The following is an 18,649-nucleotide window of genomic DNA, read 5'->3' on the forward strand; positions in this document are numbered from 1 at the left end:
GGCCAGGATAAAGTAAGGAGAGGGAATGTAAAAGGGACTGCTGGAGCATCAAGACCGTCAGACCACAGAGGCAGCTAGGCAGTTACACCCCCAGCCAGGAACCAGTGTGTTGCCCATTTATCAATCTGTTCCAAATTCCTCCGGGGGGCCGATGGGACCCCTGTCTGTCTGAAGTGCACACATTTGTTAAGCGTTTAGAGAGCCTTATATCATTTTCTAGACACTTCAGGAAAGTTAACCCCTGTGGTCCTAATGTGACGCTTCCCTCCAAGGCCATGTGCTAAAAAGTCCCCGGACTGAAACTATGGTTTCTAGCCTCTTGATGAGAGTTTGAAGTTGCTTGACCCAAGGCGCTGTAGGCAGAGGCAGTGGTATGCAGCGAGAAATGTTTCAAGATCCTCTGGGATCGTTTTTAATGGGACCTTAAAAACTGACATTGTTTGGAATATGTGTTATTTGAACACATCATCCCAGAGACCCCAGCCATGTCCCCATGTGCAAATCCAAGTTATCAAGATGACTCCAGATTATTGGAAGAGCCTTTAAACACTTTCCAATAAACATAATCTGAGACGCTTGAAGGGAGGGGCTGGACGTAATCGACTGGCAACCGGAACAAAATGGTGTGACACTGGAAAAATTCCCACAGAATAATTATTGCAAACCATGCATCTCTTTCTTTTCCTGAGAATATTCACTATCAAAAACCAGAAAAGACACATAATCTGTCAAGTCAGGTCAAAGCCAAAATTTTACACGGATTTGAATAAATTTAAATTAAAGTTCAGATGGATTCTTAAAACTAGAATCCTTAGTTGCTACATCCATTTTTGGACTTAATTAATTATATATACCCATTGATTCTTGAAGAATATAACGTATACATGCCTCATGAGTTTAGTTCAACTGTTGTACTCCATCAGAACCCAACATATAATCTTGTTTTAAACAATGTACATGTAAACAAACACTGTATCTTCTAAAAACATGGTTAAAACTATAATTTTGATATCATGGTTGGTCAGTCCTTGCACCCATAGCTCTGTCTATGAATTTAAAAGAGGTTACATTTTCACCAGGCTGAGTGACGGCTTTGTTATTGTTTCAATTAAGGATTCCAGCTTTAAGAGCTTGTGCCTGTAACATTTGAGAGTATGTTTGTGTGCATAAATCAGGTGAGACAATGAAGGTATTTGACTTGGTGATGCTGCTGACCTGAGGGTGACGACCCAGAGCCCTAGTGGGGGTAGGAGGGTAATAAGAAAGGGATGATGCAGGTGGTCTGACTGACCCTCTCAGACCCTCTGTACTTTGTCGCTTGACTTAGATGTTGCCCTTAACCACAGATCTAGAATCCGATTTCCCTACCCTCAATCCACATTTGAACCATTAGGGACACAAAATAATATCTGATCCTCTATCAGTTCTTAGGGTTTACTTCTGCTGTGTCTTTATCAGAGGTGCCGCCCAACTGCACTGGAGGCTGCCCTGGCGGGACGTCACCTCGGAGGGGGTGCGTGTGGAGGAGTGTGAGCCTCGGGTGCACGCCCACTGCAGTAAGTTGCTGGTGAGCCACCTGAGCCCCAACGACACGGGCCTCTACAGCTGCAGGTACACCCAGCCCTCCGCCGACTTCAGCTCCACCTACATCTACGTCAAAGGTGAGTCCCGCTTTATACTGTTCAGACATTTCCCAATGGTATAGCCCCTTTCATACAATGCTGTATCTGCAGCCCAACGGGTTTTACATACAGTATAAAGTGTATGTTGACAGAGTAAATCATCATTGTTGAGTTCTATAATGACATTCTTGCGTGAAGTAGTGCCCTGTTCGGGCATGCATTTTAAGCCCAAGCCCTACCCATGCCCGAGACGTTCAGGCCATACCCTACCCAGGCCCGATTGCTTCTACCAAATTTTAGGGCTGGACTTGCCTGAACGCGAAATAAGAAATAACTTCCTTTGTTAGGATCTATTAGCCGTCTCTGTCTGTTCTCCCCCTCTCTGTGCTGCTCGCTCTACATGCGCTCTGTGCATGGCTCTGCTTGTATGAGTATCCATAGCGATGCCTCTGCTTGCTGTTATGCTCAATGACAAGACAGAGAGCAGTTAGCTGTAAACTAGCTACTTTTTCTCCATCTAAATTCCGATAAAATTCAAGGAACATGACTTTTTCTGTTAAAATATTCTCTCCTGTGGACTCGGTCAATGTTCTAGTGTTATATTTGATGAGGTTCAAGCACTTCTGACACTATGATATGTACTTTGAAGCAAAACACGAGCAATTGGCTCAGCTTCAAAATGTTAATGATCAGTTTAGTGATACCCGAGCCCTACCTGTACCTTAGTAATTGATGAAAAAACAGGCCCTTCCCAGCCCTAACCCGATGTATAATGTCGGGGCCCATCAGGCTCAGGTCGGGTAGCAGAGCTCTAGCATGAAGTCCATAATAAGCAAATAGCTCCCAGCGTGTGAAAGTTGATATGAAAAGGATCCCCCTTTGTGATTTAAATAGTTTGTTGGATTTTGTTCATTTTAATGCCGATAAGGACCTTTTTCACTCCTGATCTGTATGTTTTTTTTTCATATTTTTCGTTAGAGTTGGTTTGTTTCAGAACAGCATATGTTCAACAAATTCCCTCTAAAGAACAGGGGGTGATTTTAAATGGGCCGACGCCTACAGTGGAGTACGGTTTAAACTGAGACAGCTATTAGAACAACAGAGGCTCTTAAGGGCCAGGCTAGAGCCATGGTCACTGAGCAGCCTGACATCTTCATGCATGATACAAGAGCTGGAAGCCAGCCAGTCTTTCAGAAAAAAAGACAGAATAAGATTTTAAAATATATATATATATATATATATATATATATAAATAAAGGAGAGGCTCCATTCCACACCTCATTTAGCGGACAACAACAGTCATAACTCTCCACATGTTGTAAAGAAGATGGTTGTAATTACAGATATATGACTGCATGTTGAGAGGGGATATTTTATTTTAAGGAGTCTAGTCCAAGCCATACAGAAGGAACTGAGTTGTGCCTCTAACAGGGGGAAAGGCTTTTCCCCCTCTTCCTGACTCCTTCTGGGACAGGGAAGGAGAGTGTATCACATTGGAAGCCCTTGTCATTGGCTATTATTTCCGGCTGTTGTTTTTCCAGTCAGTCTCACCTGGAGCCTCGCACGACACCAGCTATTGCCTCTCCCAAGTTACAGGCTTAGTCCTCCCTCAAAATTTAGAGAGTGACCTCTACGAAACAGACTAACTGCACGTACAAACACGTGCAAATAGCTCCTTAGTGAGAGCATTGCAAGGCAACACTAAATACATTAAAACATTACCATAGTTGAGATAGCCATCAGTGTCCCTTCAAAAGTGTCAAGGTCTTAGTCTGAGGGACTGTGGTGGGGGTCGGTCTCATGGAACATCTGGGCAGAAAGATAAGAATGACAAGCCTGACGAATAACCTTTTGTGGATGAAACCAACAGTGAGTTCCTTTCTATCTCTGTCTGGACATATGTTTTTGTCCAGGACATCTTTTTGTCCAGCTCCTGTGAAGTGTGTGCACAAATGTTTCTTAATATCTGGCCTTCAGAACAGATGCTGATATTTCATGCCAACTTAAAATTGCGATGCAAAAGTACTAGACTCCTTAGGTTGAGGTCCTAGCCTGATTCCCTGGCTGGTCTCTCTGCCTCCTCTGGCGATCTGACAGCCTGGTAGCCCCATGTTTAGTCTAACCAGGCCTCTTTCAAAGACTTTCAACTGTTTATTAGATCATTTTCCATATTTGTTTTACAAATACTAGTCCATTCTATCACGCCAAAACAGCTCAGCCTCGCACAAATCACCCAAGTATTTGTGTAACAGCAAAGTTCACACAGCAGGTCTGTGAAAGAACAGTCAGAGAGGCATTGGATGCCTGCCCTGGTGAGAAAGGCTGGAGCTGTGATAGAGCTATCATAGCTATCTCCATCCTGTTTCTTTATCCAAAGCTGCACCTAGCAGGAGGAGCGGGAGGGGGTTCGGAGAATGAGCTGATCTCACTAGTCGGGAGATTCTGTTTGATCTCTGTGTGAGATAGATGGCCTGACATTACCCTGACTCTACTGAACTTAAAAAACAGATTTTAAGATTTTAACTTAAAAAACAGACTTTCTCCCCCCCTACTTTTTTGTTGTTGATGTTGGTACTTTTACCCCTTTTTCGTGATATCCAATTGGTTGTTACAGTCTTGTCCCATCGCTGCAACCCCCTGATGGACTCGCGAGAGGCGAAGGTCGATAGCCATCCGTCCTCCGAAACACGACCCTGCCAAGCCGCACTGCTTCTTAACACATTGCTCGCTTAACCCGGAAGCCAGCCACAGCAATGTGTGGGAGGAAACACTGTCCAGCTGGCGACCGTGGTCAGTTTGCAGGCACCCGGCCCGCCACAAGGAGTCGCTAGAGCTCGATGGGACAAGGAAATCCCGGACGGCCAAACCCTCCCCTAACCCGGATCAATTGTGCACCGCCTCATGGGTCTCCCAGTCACATCCAGCTGTGTGACAGCCTGGGATTGAATCCGGGTCTGTAGTGATACCTCAAGCACTGCGTTGCAGTGCCTTAGACAGCTGCGCCACTCGGGAGGCTCACCCCTACTTTTAATAAAATACAGCTAATTAAATTAATTAAATTCATAGAGTAATTATTGATATTCTCTTTCATTTGTTCTACAGATCACCAGCATCCGTTTGTGGAGCACCATTTCCCCATTCCAGACACCTTGTTTACATACAGACATGAGGCCACCCTAGTGATTCCCTGTAGAACAACTTCTCCTGACCAGATTGTCACTCTTGAAGGGGTAAGACTTTTTATGATTATTAGTTTCTGTGTTCACATTCTCTTTCACAAGAGAGCAAATGTTAGCATTTATTATGATACTAACCAATGTTGACCAGTTGTCCACGCTATGAGACAGTATGGGCATCAGACTGATTACTTTACCAGAGTGGACCTTTTTCTGAAAGAGAAGTCTGCCATTGATGTCACTAAAGTCAAGATCGCAAAGAGACATGATAAACACAAGGGCTCTACACTATGGGCATCTTTGGAGTTCTCACACCCATCAAACGGTAGGCCACTCAAGCATTCGGGAACAGACAGTGGCCACAGAGAGGGGAAGCTCAGGGGCAGGAGAGGGAGTCATCCTGTCTGCTTCCTGCTAAGAACAGGAAGGTCCTCCAATATACTTTTTCTGCCGAATAAAATCTCTCTCTAAATATAGAAGACCTCCTGTTATAAACATCTTGTCCAGGAAATGCTGGTCTAAAAAGCAATACATACAGTGGCTTGTGAAAATATTCACCCCCCTTGGCATTTTTCCTATTTTGTTGCCTTACAACCTGGAATTGAAATGTATTTTTTGGGGGTTTGTATCATTTTATTTACAAAACATGCCTACCACTTTAAAGATGCAAAATATTTTTTATTGGAAACAAACAAGAAATATCACAAAAAAACTGAAAACTTGAACGTGCATAGCTATTCACCCCCCCCAAAGTCAATACTTTGTAGAGCCACCTTTTGCAGAAATTACAGCTGCAAGTCTATTGGGGGCATGTCTCTATAAGCTTGGCACATCAAGCCACTGGGATTTTGCCCGTTCTTCAAAGCAAAACTGTTCCAGCTCCTTCAAGTTGGATGGGTTCCGCTGATGGACAGCAATTTTAAGTCATACCACAGATTCTCAATTGGATTGAGGTCTGGGCTTTGACTAGGCCATTCCAAGACATTTAAATGTGTCCCCTTAAACCACTCGAGTGTTGCTTTAGCGCAGTATGCTTAGGGCCATTGTCCTGCTGGAAGGTGAACCTCCGTCCCAGTCTCAAATCTCTGGAATTTAAATTCAGACAAGTTTCCCTCAAGAATTTCCCTGTATTTAGCACCATCCATCATTCCTTCAATTCTGACCAGTTTCCCAGTCCCTGTCGATGAAAAACATCCCCAAAGCATGATGCTGCCACCTCCATGCTTCACTGTGGGGATGGTGTTCTCGGGGTGATGAGAGGTGTTGGGTTTGTGCCAGACATAGCGTTTTCCTTGATGGCCAAAAAGCTCAATTTTAGTCTCATCTGACCAAAGTACCTTCTTCCATATGTTTGAGGAGTCCCCCACGTGCCTTTTGGCAAACACCAAACGTGTTTGCTTATTCTTTTCTTTAAGCAATGGCTTTTTTCTGGCCACTCTTCCGTAAAGCCCAGCTCTGTGGAGTGTACGACTTAAAGTGGTCCTATGGACAGATATTCTAATCTCCGCTGTGGAGCTTTGCAGCTCCTTCAGGGTTATTTTTGGTCTCTTTGTTGCCTCTCTGATTAATGCCCTCCTTGCATGGTCCATGAGTTTTGGTGGGCGACCCTCTGTGGGATGTTCAAAGTTTTGGATATTTTTTTATAACCCAACCCTGATCTGTACTTCTCCACATCTTTGTCCCTGACCTGTTTGGAGAGCTCTTTGGTCTTCATGGTGCCGCTTGCATGGTGGTGCCTCTTGCTTAGTGGTATTGCAAACTCTGGTGCCTTTCAGAACAGGTGTGTATATATACTGAGATCATGTGACAGATCATGTGACACTTAGATTGCACACAGGTGGACTTTATTTAACTAATTATGTGACTTCTGAAGGTAATTGGTTGCACCAGATCTTATTTAGGGGCTTCATAGCAAAGGGGGTGAATACATATGCACGCACCACTTTTCCGTTTTTAATTTATTTTTATTTTTTGAAACAAGTTATTTTTTTCATTTCACTTCACCAATTTGAACTATTTTGTGTATGTCCATTACATTAAATCCAAATAAAAATCTATTTAAATTACAGGTTGAAATGCAACAGAATAGGAAAAAAATGCCAAGGGGAATGAATACTTTTGCAAGGCACTGTATCCAGTCAAAAACAATAGGCCGGGGCCTCCCAAGTGGCGCAGCGGTCTAAGGCGCTGGATCGTAACTGGATAGTAGTTGGATAACATGAAATTGTGGAGAAAAAGGGGGTAGAATTAAAAAAACAACAACAGTAGGCCGATGGTGCTCCTGAGGAAGGTTAAGTGGTTTTTAATAAAACTATAGGAGGAAATCTCTCTCGAAGGAGCTGGGTGTAGGGTACTGGGTCACAGTGACCAAGCTCCTTGTCTTATTACAGTATCCTATAACACGAGACGGCCTTCCTATAAATTATGTGCAACAATGAACAGAGTGCGTCTTCTGTTGCATGTTGACATGATGCCAGACCTCATACGTCTTATTCGGATGGCAAAGTTAGTGGGCTGTGTGACCTCCCTGCTACTGGAAGATCTCTGGCATTTATCTTTCCTTCCTACCTACTTCCTTCCTTCCCCTCTCGCTCCTCTCCCAGCAGCATAACACTTGGCTGGAGAACAAACAACTGCAGTGGTAGGCCTTGGCCACGTCCATCCATTTCATCCCTTGTTCAAAGTCAACAGTGCTCCGTGCATCGCTGTGTGGATAATTGTGATAGTTACACTCCATAAAACCATGAAAATGAATTAGAAGTTGGTTCTAATGGGCTGTCATCTCCAACTGAGCTCATTGGAGTGTGGAGTTTCATATCAAAGCCAGTTGCCCACATCGTATTTTAGTCTGACTGGCTGAGTGCTTTTTAAAGACTGCAGAACTAGAAGTGTGACTAAACATATAAGCCCTTTGACAAACACTTTGCTACCTGTCTCTTCTTACAGCTGCCACCCTTATCAGAGGAGATAGAACAATTGAAGAAATGGGACCCCAAAATAGGCTTTGTGATCCCATATGGTCCCTACGAATCCTTTCGTCTCCTGACCTGTGTCACCAGCGTCAATGACCAACAGGTCCAGTCGCAGTACATCCCTCTGAGGCAAAGTGAGTAACTTCTCCTTTTCTAATTGAGCTTTTAACCTTGTATTGCAGTGAGCTAAATCAGGGTTACACAGAGTGTTTCTTGGTAGTCTAAAACAAATCTACTTTGACACAAAAGTATACACCTCACACACATGTTTATGGGCTTAAAGAAATAATACTCCTGTACCATGTCAGATATAGAGTTGAAATAAAAATAAAAATAGCATCCCAATATAGCACTTGATATACACTACCATTCAAAAGTTTGGGGTCACTTAGAAATGTCCTTATTTTTTGAACTGCAAAATTAATAGGTTATAAATAATTATTTTTAATTGAAATAGTAATTGTGTCCTTCAAACTTTGCTTTCATCAAAGAATCCTCAATTTACAGCAATTACAGCCTTGCATACCTTTGGCATTCTAGTTGTCAATTTGTGGAGGTAATCTGAAGAGATTTCACCCCATGCTTCCTGAAGCACCTCCCACAAGTTGGATTGGCTTGATGGGCACTTCTTACGTACCATAAGGTCAAGCTACTCCCACAACAGCTCAATAGGGTTGAGATTTGGTGACTGTGCTGGCCACTTCATTATAGGCAGAATACCAGCTGATTGCTTCTTCCCTAAATAGTTATTGCATATTTTGGAGCTGTGGGTCATTGTCCTGTTGAAGGAGGAAATTGGCTCCACTTAAGCGCCGTCCACAGGGTATGGCATGGCATTGCAAAATGGAGTGATAGCCTTCCTTCTTCAAGATCCCTTTTACCCTGTACAAATCTCCCACTTTACCACCACCTAAGCACCCCCAGACCATCACATTGCCTCCACCATGATGACAGATGGTTCACTCCTTCAGCATCTTTTCATGTTTTCTGCGTCTCACAAATGTTATTCTTTGTGATCCGAACACCTCAAACTTAGATTTGTCTGTCCATAACACTTTTTTCCAATCTTCCTTTGTCCAGTGTCTGTGTTCTTTTGCCCATCTTAATCTTTTATTTTTATTGGCCAGTCTGAGATATGTCTTTTTCTTTGCAACTCTGCCTAGAAGGCCAGTAACCCAGAGTTGCCTCTTGAGACTGGTGTTTTGCGGGTACTATTTAATGAAGCTCCCAGTTGAGGACTTGTGAGGCGTCTGTTTCTCAAACTAGACACTCTAATGTACTTGTCCTCTTGCTCAGTTGTGCACCGGGGCCTCCCACTCCTCTTTCTATTCTGGTTAGAGACAGTTTACGCCGTTCTGTGAAGGGAGTAGTACACAGCGTTGTACGAGATCTTCAGTTTCTTGGCAATTTCTCGCATGGAATAGCCTTCATTTCTCAGAACAAGAATAGACTGACGAGTTTAAGAATAAAGGTCTTTGTTTCTGGCCATTTTGAGCCTGTAATCAAACCCACAAATGCTGATGCTCCAGATACTCAACTAGTCTAAAGAAGGCCAGTTGTATTGCTTCTTTAATTAAGGCAACAGTTTTCAGCTGTGCTAACATAATTGCAAAAGGGTTTTCTAATGATCAATTAGCCTTTTAAAATGATAAACTTGGATTAGCTAACACAACGTGCCATTGGAACACAGGAGTGATGGTTGCTGATAATGGGCCTCTGTACACCTATGTAGATATTCTATGAAAATCTGCCGTTTCCAGCTACAATAGTCATTTACAACATTACCAATGTCTACACTGTATTTCTGATCAATTTGATGTATGTTAATGGGCCAAAAATGTGCTTTTCTTTCAAAAACAAGGACATAAAACAAGGACATTCTAAGTGACCCCAAACTTTTGAACGGTAGTGTACATTACAGAAGACTGAAATATAGCAAAACCGTTTCACATAGAAGCATCAGATTGTCTGAGGGTTTCTTTAAACAATGTTTATTAATGATGAAATTATGAAAAATATTAGTAACATTCCACCCATGAAGCCACTCGGTCATGTGACTGCAGGAAAGGGCCAGGAGAGACAGAGGAATTACTGAGGATGTTGATTCATTTTCACTGTGTCTTCCCTTCTAACTCTGCTTGCATAGCTAACTTCCTGAGGAACGTAAAGATCAACCCTGAACGTATCAAGCTGTTAGTGGGAGATACTCTGGTCCTCAACTGCTCTGCAGAGACCACCTTCAACGGAAGGATCAACTTCCAATGGGAATACCCAAAGAGGATGGTAAGTTCTTAGTCATTCAACATCTTTTAAGATTACTGGTCAATTACTGGTCAATGTTTCAGGGTTGTTGATGAATGCCTTTGCGTCCCCAGGTCAATCGGAACCCCACCGTCAATAAGATCAGAGAGAATCCGGCTTTGATCACCAGGATGTACAAAGCCATCACCTTGTCCAACATCACCATGGACGACAGGGGCATGTACAGGTGCACGGCGGAGATAGGGAACGCTGAGATGGGAAAAAAGGAACAGGCCTCAGCCAAGGTCACCATCTACGGTGGGTCAGTGTTTAAGGAACTGGTACTGCGAGAAGGCAAGGTCTCTCTGAGCTAAGGCAGAGACAGACATAACTCCATTGTAAGGGTCATCTTGGGCATTCATTGTGTGACCTCATTGATAGTACATTTATACTGTTGTTTTTCTACAGTCGTTTTAATGCTTTCATCATTGGTCTTCTCCCGTGTGATTTCAGAACATCCATACCTGAATGTGTCCTATAAGAATGAATGGGCCAGGAGAGTAGTCTACACAGAGGGTAGAAACAAGCTGATGTTTGAACCCAAGGTCAATGCACTGCCACCAACCGACACCATCACATGGTGAGACTGAGTTCAGCTGCTGGGACATTTCACTGTGTGTATTGTCAACTCCTGTCTGAATATAATAGCTCTGTTGTGACTGTGTGCACTAAACTGACGCATGCGAGTATTTGATTTGGGATATGGAGTTGCTCACTAATTATCATCACAACTTTCATATCAGTACATTATGATGAGCTGAACTTCTAAAGCAAATGTTGGTGTATCTCGTTCCCAGGTATAAGGATGGCGTCCCCATCAACGAGAACTCCACTTGTTACGAGTCTTCAGGCTACAACCTACTCATCAAGGACGTGAAGCAGAAGGATGCCGGGGTCTTCACCATCGCCCTGGGCAACAAGGAGAGAGGCCTCTACAGGAATCTCAGCTACACTCTGGTAGTCCGAGGTAAAGCTCCTTTTAAATCGCCGCTCTATCCCATCCTATACCCCATTCCTTGTCCCTCCAAATGACTGGCCATCCTGAGGAAATAAAGCAATGGCCTGGACTTTGGGCCTCAGCATTTTGACCAGCCTCGGCACATTGGGTTCAAGCCCCCGGTTGGTCCTGGCCTGCAGTATGACAGGAACCCAGCCTCTCTAGCTCCTCACGTACAGGTGCACGGCTGAGATAGGGAACGCTGAGATGGGGAACAAAAAGCACGCCTCAGCCAAGGTCACCATCTACGGTGGGTCAGTGCGTTCGGAACTGGTACTGCGTGAAGGCAAGGTCTCACTGAGCTAAGGCAGGGATGGACATAACTCCATTATAAGCGTCATCTTGGGCAATCATTTGTTTACATCCTCTCCATGTGTATGTAGCCCATCTGGACCAGCACCACTTGTGTAAACAGCCGTGTTCTGTCCATTATATAGGGCTATTTGTGTACTTTATATGCTTTAGCAAAGACTGTTCAAACAAATATATTGAAATGATTGCCATGTAAATACTGATGGTTGTTAACACCAGCGGTTGTAGAAGTGGTCGGTGTTATGTTCTGGGGCTTTGATCGTGTGTTGGATGGAGAGCGGGAGAGTGCAATCGGCCTGCCCTTAAGAACTCTGTTGAGCAACACGTGTGCCACTCAGATACTACTCCAAGCTGGCGACGGGGGGCAAAAGAATGCATAACAAAGTATTTCCATCCCATTCCCTGCACATTACCCAGGAATCCCCCTACCATGCCAAAGTGGAAAGATCAGCCCCCTCTCTCCCTCATATAAATGTTATCTATGGACACTTGCTGTCCCGATTGCTCAACGCAACATAGTTATTGGAATGGCAAAAAAATGACCCACTCTCACAGACAAAAACAATGGAAGGAGAAATCAAGAGATTCCTGGGAACAGTTAGGCAACAATTTTAAACATCGTTCATCAAGCGTTTGAAGTTCAGCCCCAGTGCTTCAGATCTCAAATATTCAGCAGCCGGGGCTTGAACTGAGGACATTGCTGAGAGAAACCATGTTACGACTTCAGCCTCAGCCTCACCAATGCATCCAGGCATACAAACAAAACAAACACACACACACACACACTGACTGGTTGACAATGATTAACTGATGTGAACATTTTCCTGGGGATGGCATCCAGTCTGTCTGTGTCCGTCCACCAGTCAGTCTGGTGTTGATTACTGCTGTGTTCTCCCACACTGCTGATCCACTGACCTGGGCCTGGGTATAGGGCCACATCTGTCCCAGAGGCAGCAGGGTAGAGGTCAGGCTCTGGGACACTGTGACAACCTGATGTGATGGACAACCACAGGGTATCAGGGCAATGCAATCACTCAGCCATTTTCAAGCACTTCAAAGCCCACTCTCTGAGGCTCGATGACAACTGGATGTTGATGGCACCTTTTCCATGGTTATTCATCATGATGACGGACCTCTATCTTTATAAAGACATTATGACCTCCAACAGCCAGGTAGTGTAACGGTTAATGCAACAGTGTCTGATCTCTTTGTCTGTGTCTCAGTGAGGCCTATGATCTCAGAAGAGGAGGTGGCCTCGGTGGACGTCCAACCATACATGTTCGGCAAGCAGCACCAGCTAACCTGCACCGCCTTTGGAGTGCCCATGCCCGACATCACGTGGCTCTGGCAACCATGCCACCCTGACCCCACCGACAAAGAGTGAGTCACCGACACACCATCCTGGCCTGTTTATCCGGGGGTGGGGGGGGGGGGGACTAAATCATTAACTAAACTGTGAAGACCATTTTCTTTGAATTATTGTACTGCATCAGTGCCTTTTAACCTTAACGCTTCCAGTAACACAATTCTGCATTCTTCACTTCTTGTTTTTCACTTTCACAATGTTCCTTCACTGGTAAGGTACTTTCGTTGTTTTTCTGTAAACCATACTTAGTCACCAAGACCATCTGACTACAGTTTCGAATGACAGAAATGGCCAGTTTCATGCAGAGAACAGAGATAGGTCATAGGGAGTGTTGTGTGTTTTCTCATCCAGGGGTCACTGTGCATTTATAGTTATTTCTGTAGGTATGGTAAAACACTGCCTTGTCCACACTGCCTTGAGTTTTATTGTCCACTCTCGGGCCTGTATGAATAGACATGATTGGTAAAGCAGACCAGCTTTGTCTTAGCCAGTGCACCTCCTGGTTATGTTTTGGATGAGTGTTTAGATTTGTTGGACGCTGAGCTCAGCTGTCACAGTATTGGAACTGGATCGTACAGACAGACACACACACATACACAAAGACAAACAGACAGATACACGCACACATATAAAGACAAACAGACAGACAGACACACATACAAAGACAAACAGACAGACAGACACACATACAAAGACAAACAGACAGACACACACACATATAAAGACAAACAGACAGACACACATACATACAAAGACAAACAGACAGACAGACACACATACAAAGACAAACAGACAGACACACATACAAAGACAAACAGACAGACAGACACACATACAAAGACAAACAGACAGACACACACACATACAAAGACAAACAGACAGACAGACACACATACAAAGACAAACAGACAGACAGACACACATAGAAAGACAATCAGACAGACAGACAAACAGACAGACAGACACACATACAAGAACAGATGCACATACAAAGACAGACACACATACAAAGACAGACACAAAACCAGATCATCTGTGTGAGTCTGGAGTCCAGAACCACCGGGCAAGCCCGGGGCTCCTTCTCCATAAGCATGCCTGCATCCTTTTAATTGACTCTGGCCCAAAATACAGTCATTTATCAAAGAAATGCAGCCCCGGAGAATTCCCCACTCATTTGTGGCCGTTGGCTCTGTGGGCGGGGATAGAGGATATATTAGTCTCAGACTCCCCAAGCTTTTATTAAGCTGAACGGGACAGAGCGTGTGGTATGAGTGACGTGGGCGTGAATGTCGACCTGCTAATGAACCTTTAACAACATGAACATTCCCTGAAAGCCAGAGCAGCCAGAACACAGTCAGTGACAGCAGGGGTCCTTTCTGAGGCGTAAAATCAGGCAAACAATGGGCCATTACCGTGGGATTATCAGGACAAAACACCGCTAGAAAAACACGTCTCTGGACGGCCTCACAACGGAGGGCCTGAATTATGTTACACTTCATGCGCTTTAACTTGACAAGTGCTTCTGTTAATTATCCATAATTATTGGTTTAAAAACCCACTCTTGGTACGCCAAATTTGTGACAGAAATAATGGCGGAGGGTCAAGCTGTGTCAAAGTGCCCCGTTTCTGCAGCTCTAAAGATAATCAACTCTGGCAATGGAAACAGTGGCTCATAAACGTTTGATGCTGAAAAGGGCTTGTTTTTTCAACAGCTAATGAGGGAGTGGCTTCAGACTTCATTTATCAAAGAAATGCAGCCCCGGAGAACGATGTTCGAAACAGCCCAGGCCAGCCACGGCCTGATTGGAGGCAGATTGAGCCAACTGTTTGTTTTATACAGTTCAGACCCACTTCAAGTACCTGTCACTGCAAATTGACCACTTATCATTTCAGGATGGGACCTCATATAAATCACAAATCACAGTCCCCTTGTGGTTGGGGAAGCGTAACGTCTCAGATAGCAGTTGGGAGTTAAAGAAAGAGTGATCGGGAGATGGGGAGAGATGAAGGGGGGGGGTTTCTTTATCAGCAGCAGGGTAAGATGGTATCAGCTGTCCCTTGTTGACCCAATAAGGTTTGGGGAACAGGCTTATCTCCTCTGGCCAGAGAGTGGGGGGGTTTCCTGTTCGAGGTGACGCATAGCCAGCAGCATACCACCCTGCATCCCACTGCTGAATTGCCTCTGAAGCTAATCAAATCAAATCAAATGTTATTTGTCACATGCGCTGAATACAACAGGTGCAGAACTTACTGTGAAATGCTTGCTTAAAAGCCCCTAACCAACAATGCAGTTCAAGAAATAGAGTTAAGAAAAAATTTACTAAATGAACTAAAGTAAAAAAATCGAATCAAAAAGTAACACAAGAAAATTACAAAACAATAACGAGGCTCTATACAGGGGGTACCGGTACCGAGTCAATATGTGGGGGTACAGGTTAGTCGAGGTGAAAGCAGGGTTGGTCCTGGTCAGTCCCTGGATGGGAGACCAGATGCTGCTGGGAGTTGTGATGAATGGCCAGTAGGAGGCCTTCTTTCCTCTGGTCTAAAAAATATATAATATCCCAATGCCCCAGGGCAGTGATTGGGGACATTGCCCTGTGTAGGGTGCCGTCTTTTGGATGGGATGTTAAAAGGATGTCCTGACTCTCTGTGTGGTCACGAAAGATCCCATGGCACTTATTGTAGGGGTGTTAATCCTGGCTAAATTCTCAATCTGGCCCTCATACCATCATGGCCACCTAATCATCCCCAACTTCCAGTTGTCTCATTTATTCCCCCTCCGCTCCACTGTAACTATTCCCCAGGTCGTTGCTGTAAATGAGAATGTGTTCTCAGTCAATTTACCTGGTAAAATAAGGGATAAAATAAAAAGCATAGCATGGGGCTTCCTGTCACACTGCAGTTTCATCCTGACCGCCTCGCTCCTTATCAGCCTGATTGTTCCCCTCAGCAGGCAGTCTGGTTTAACTGGGCTGTAGCTCACTGCACCCTAAAAGGCCATACAAAAGCTATGGTGTTAGTCAGAGCTTCTTAGGGTTTAATTCCTGCCGTTTCAGAGTGACACATTGTCAAACCGTTTGGACAGCTATCACTGGTCCATATTATCAATCGATGGTCCATAGTATCATTTCTGGTTCCCACTAATTAAATACAGGAAATTATGTCATGGCCACACAGCGTCTTGCTCTAACAATCTCCTGTCCAATATTCTGTACTAATTTACAAAACTGAGTTCATATTTTAGGTAACCTGCAGCCGTTTCGTCTAGTTGAGTAATCACTGATTTCCTCTGTCCTATAGGTGCACCCTTTACACTGAGCCAATCCCAGTTCAAACGGATGATAAAGGGAACTACTCACACAACTGGATTGAGAGCATAAACAACCAAACTGAACTGGTGAAAGGAAAGAACAAGGTATGTATATAATATGGGTTTGATCTCATTAGATTTGTAACCTGAAACTGCTTAACGTTGTACAACTTAGGACAATAATTCATGTGGGTGTACTTTTCATATATGAGTCAGGTTTGATAAATATACTGTAATCTGAACAGCAATGTAAATGTCAATGACCAAATAGTTGCAATTAAAAAATATATATATATTTCACCTTTATTTAACTAGGTAAGCTAGTTGAGAACAAGTTCTTATTTACAACTGCGACCTGGTCAAGATGAAGCAAAGCAGTGCGACACAAACAACAACACAGAGTTACACATGGAATAAACATATACAACAATTACTTTGAGATGTACTGTGTGAGAAAGGGATTTAGAGTAAATGGCTATAGAGAGTGCTCGGAGAGACGAACACTGACGTGGAAATCTCCATGACCGTTCTCTTTGAGATGGCAACATCTGAAAACAATAAATCTAGGCAATCCCCATCCTCATATTGGCTGTTCTAGAATGATTCATTCTATCTGCATCACTCTATACTTATGTAACTGTGACCAAAAGTTATGCAAGGAACATCAATATGTATAATGAAATATAGTACAGTACAGTCTGTACAGTACATTGTAAATACAGTTTATTTATACATTGTAATATTAAACATGTACAGAGAAAAGCTATATATGGTAAAATACATTTAGTGTATACCAGTAGGCATATATATGACATGGAAACCCCCTTTATTGTTTACACTGCAGTAACTGCCACTAAATCAACTTATCCGTCATTTCGTATATGCTGCCTGCAACAAACAGACCATCATATCTGACACGATTGGCTTTTTATTAAAAGAAGCCCCTTAGCCTTCAATTAAGGTCAACGCAAGTCGAGCGTCAGAACTGCCATGAAGAAAAAGCATTTTGGCTCTTTTCAGGGCTGCTCTCCTGAATCGTTTGTCCGTCTGCCCCATTAACTGAAAGACACAGTTCATTTCACCCTGCTGGAGTGAAAAACACCCTCAGAACAAAACGCAGATTTTGGATCTAAAGCAGCTAGGCCTGTAAATGATGCAGCTGCCTGGTCTGCCAGAGAGCACGGTTTATTCTGACATCAGTGGATCTTTGTCTGTTGGAACACTGAGGGCTGTGGAGCTCCTCGTAAAACAGCCCAATACAACCATATGGCTCAAGCCATCCGTGTGCAGACAGCGGAGAATGGACTTTTATAGGTTCCCTCCTAACACTGACCTTTTGAATAGATCAGCCGTAATCGCTGGAACTACTGAAACAAAGTTTGGAAATTGAAATAATTGGTTATTTTGATTGTTTTCAGCATATCTGTATTATTACACCATAGCTGAATGTAATGGTTAGGGGATCCACAAGAGGTATGCAAATAATTACAATCTTAAAAGTGTTCACCTGGGACACCTTGACCATATAACCACACAACTGTTAGTTTCTAAGTCTCCAATACAAGTTTCTGCAATTTGCCCTGCAGTTTACTAAACACTCGATCACTTCCTCTCACAAAAAATGGACCACATCTTGGCATGCGTTCCCAAAGCATACTGATCATGGAGACTGTAGACATTACAGCACATGTCCTAGAGGAGCTTGTTACCAAAACCATTCACTCCAAACGTAATTAAGTGCAGGCCTCAACTGTTTTCCCCAAAAGCCCATCTATAGGATTAGTTGAAAGACAGCCGTTCCAACACACTAGGTCAAATTGGGACATAAATCTAGCCAGGATATAAGCATTTCCACAGCACAAGCAAACCTACCACCAAAGAAAATACTGGTAATAATAAGTCATTACCCAAACATGTATGCTGGTGTGGTAAACTTTATGAAATGGTATTTCTCCAGCTTTCTCCTATAGGAGATTTATGAAGGTGTTTCCTCCCTCTGATGATGCACGGTTGAAGGAATTTTGAATCATGCTAATGGTATACAAACTGTAAAGAACTGGAATCACGCTAATGGTATACATTCTGTAAAGAATGGGAATCATGCTAATGGTATACATACTGTAATAACAGGACTCATGCTAATGGTATACAGTACATACTGTAAAGAATGGGAATCATGCTAATGGTATACAAACTGTAAAGAACGGGAATCATACTAATGGTATACATACTGTAAAGCATGGGAATTATGCTAATGGTATACATACTATAAAGAATGGGAATCATGCTAATGGTATACATAATGTAATAACAGGATTCATGCTAATGGTATACAGTACATACTGTAAAGAACAGGAATCATGCTAATGGTATACAGTACATACTGTAAAGAACAGGAATCATGCTAATGGTATACATACTGTAAATTACAGGACTCATGCTAATGGTATACAGTACATACTGTAAAGAACAGGAATCATGCTAATGGCATACATACTGTAATAACAGGACTCATGCTAATGGTATACATACTGTAAAGAACAGGAATCATGCTAATGGTATACATACTGTAAAGAACAGGAATCATGCTAAT

At 43.3% G+C, this 18,649-nt stretch overlaps 1 protein-coding gene across 1 annotated transcript in view; it reads left to right on the plus strand.

The window, feature by feature from the left end:
* The window catches only part of LOC129858044 (vascular endothelial growth factor receptor kdr-like), a 72,929-nt gene that overhangs the window by 11,906 nt on the left and 42,374 nt on the right, over window positions 1-18,649 (plus strand). Inside the window, exons 3-11 of the mRNA XM_055926943.1 lie at window positions 1,459-1,661; window positions 4,725-4,852; window positions 7,745-7,904; window positions 9,917-10,053; window positions 10,146-10,329; window positions 10,525-10,651; window positions 10,869-11,038; window positions 12,604-12,760; window positions 16,047-16,161. Coding sequence (XP_055782918.1) covers window positions 1,459-1,661; window positions 4,725-4,852; window positions 7,745-7,904; window positions 9,917-10,053; window positions 10,146-10,329; window positions 10,525-10,651; window positions 10,869-11,038; window positions 12,604-12,760; window positions 16,047-16,161 — 1,381 coding nt within the window. The remainder of the gene's footprint in view (window positions 1-1,458; window positions 1,662-4,724; window positions 4,853-7,744; window positions 7,905-9,916; window positions 10,054-10,145; window positions 10,330-10,524; window positions 10,652-10,868; window positions 11,039-12,603; window positions 12,761-16,046; window positions 16,162-18,649) is intronic.

This window comes from Salvelinus fontinalis, chromosome 6, assembly GCF_029448725.1.
Source record: "Salvelinus fontinalis isolate EN_2023a chromosome 6, ASM2944872v1, whole genome shotgun sequence".
Classification (NCBI taxonomy): domain Eukaryota; kingdom Metazoa; phylum Chordata; class Actinopteri; order Salmoniformes; family Salmonidae; genus Salvelinus; species Salvelinus fontinalis.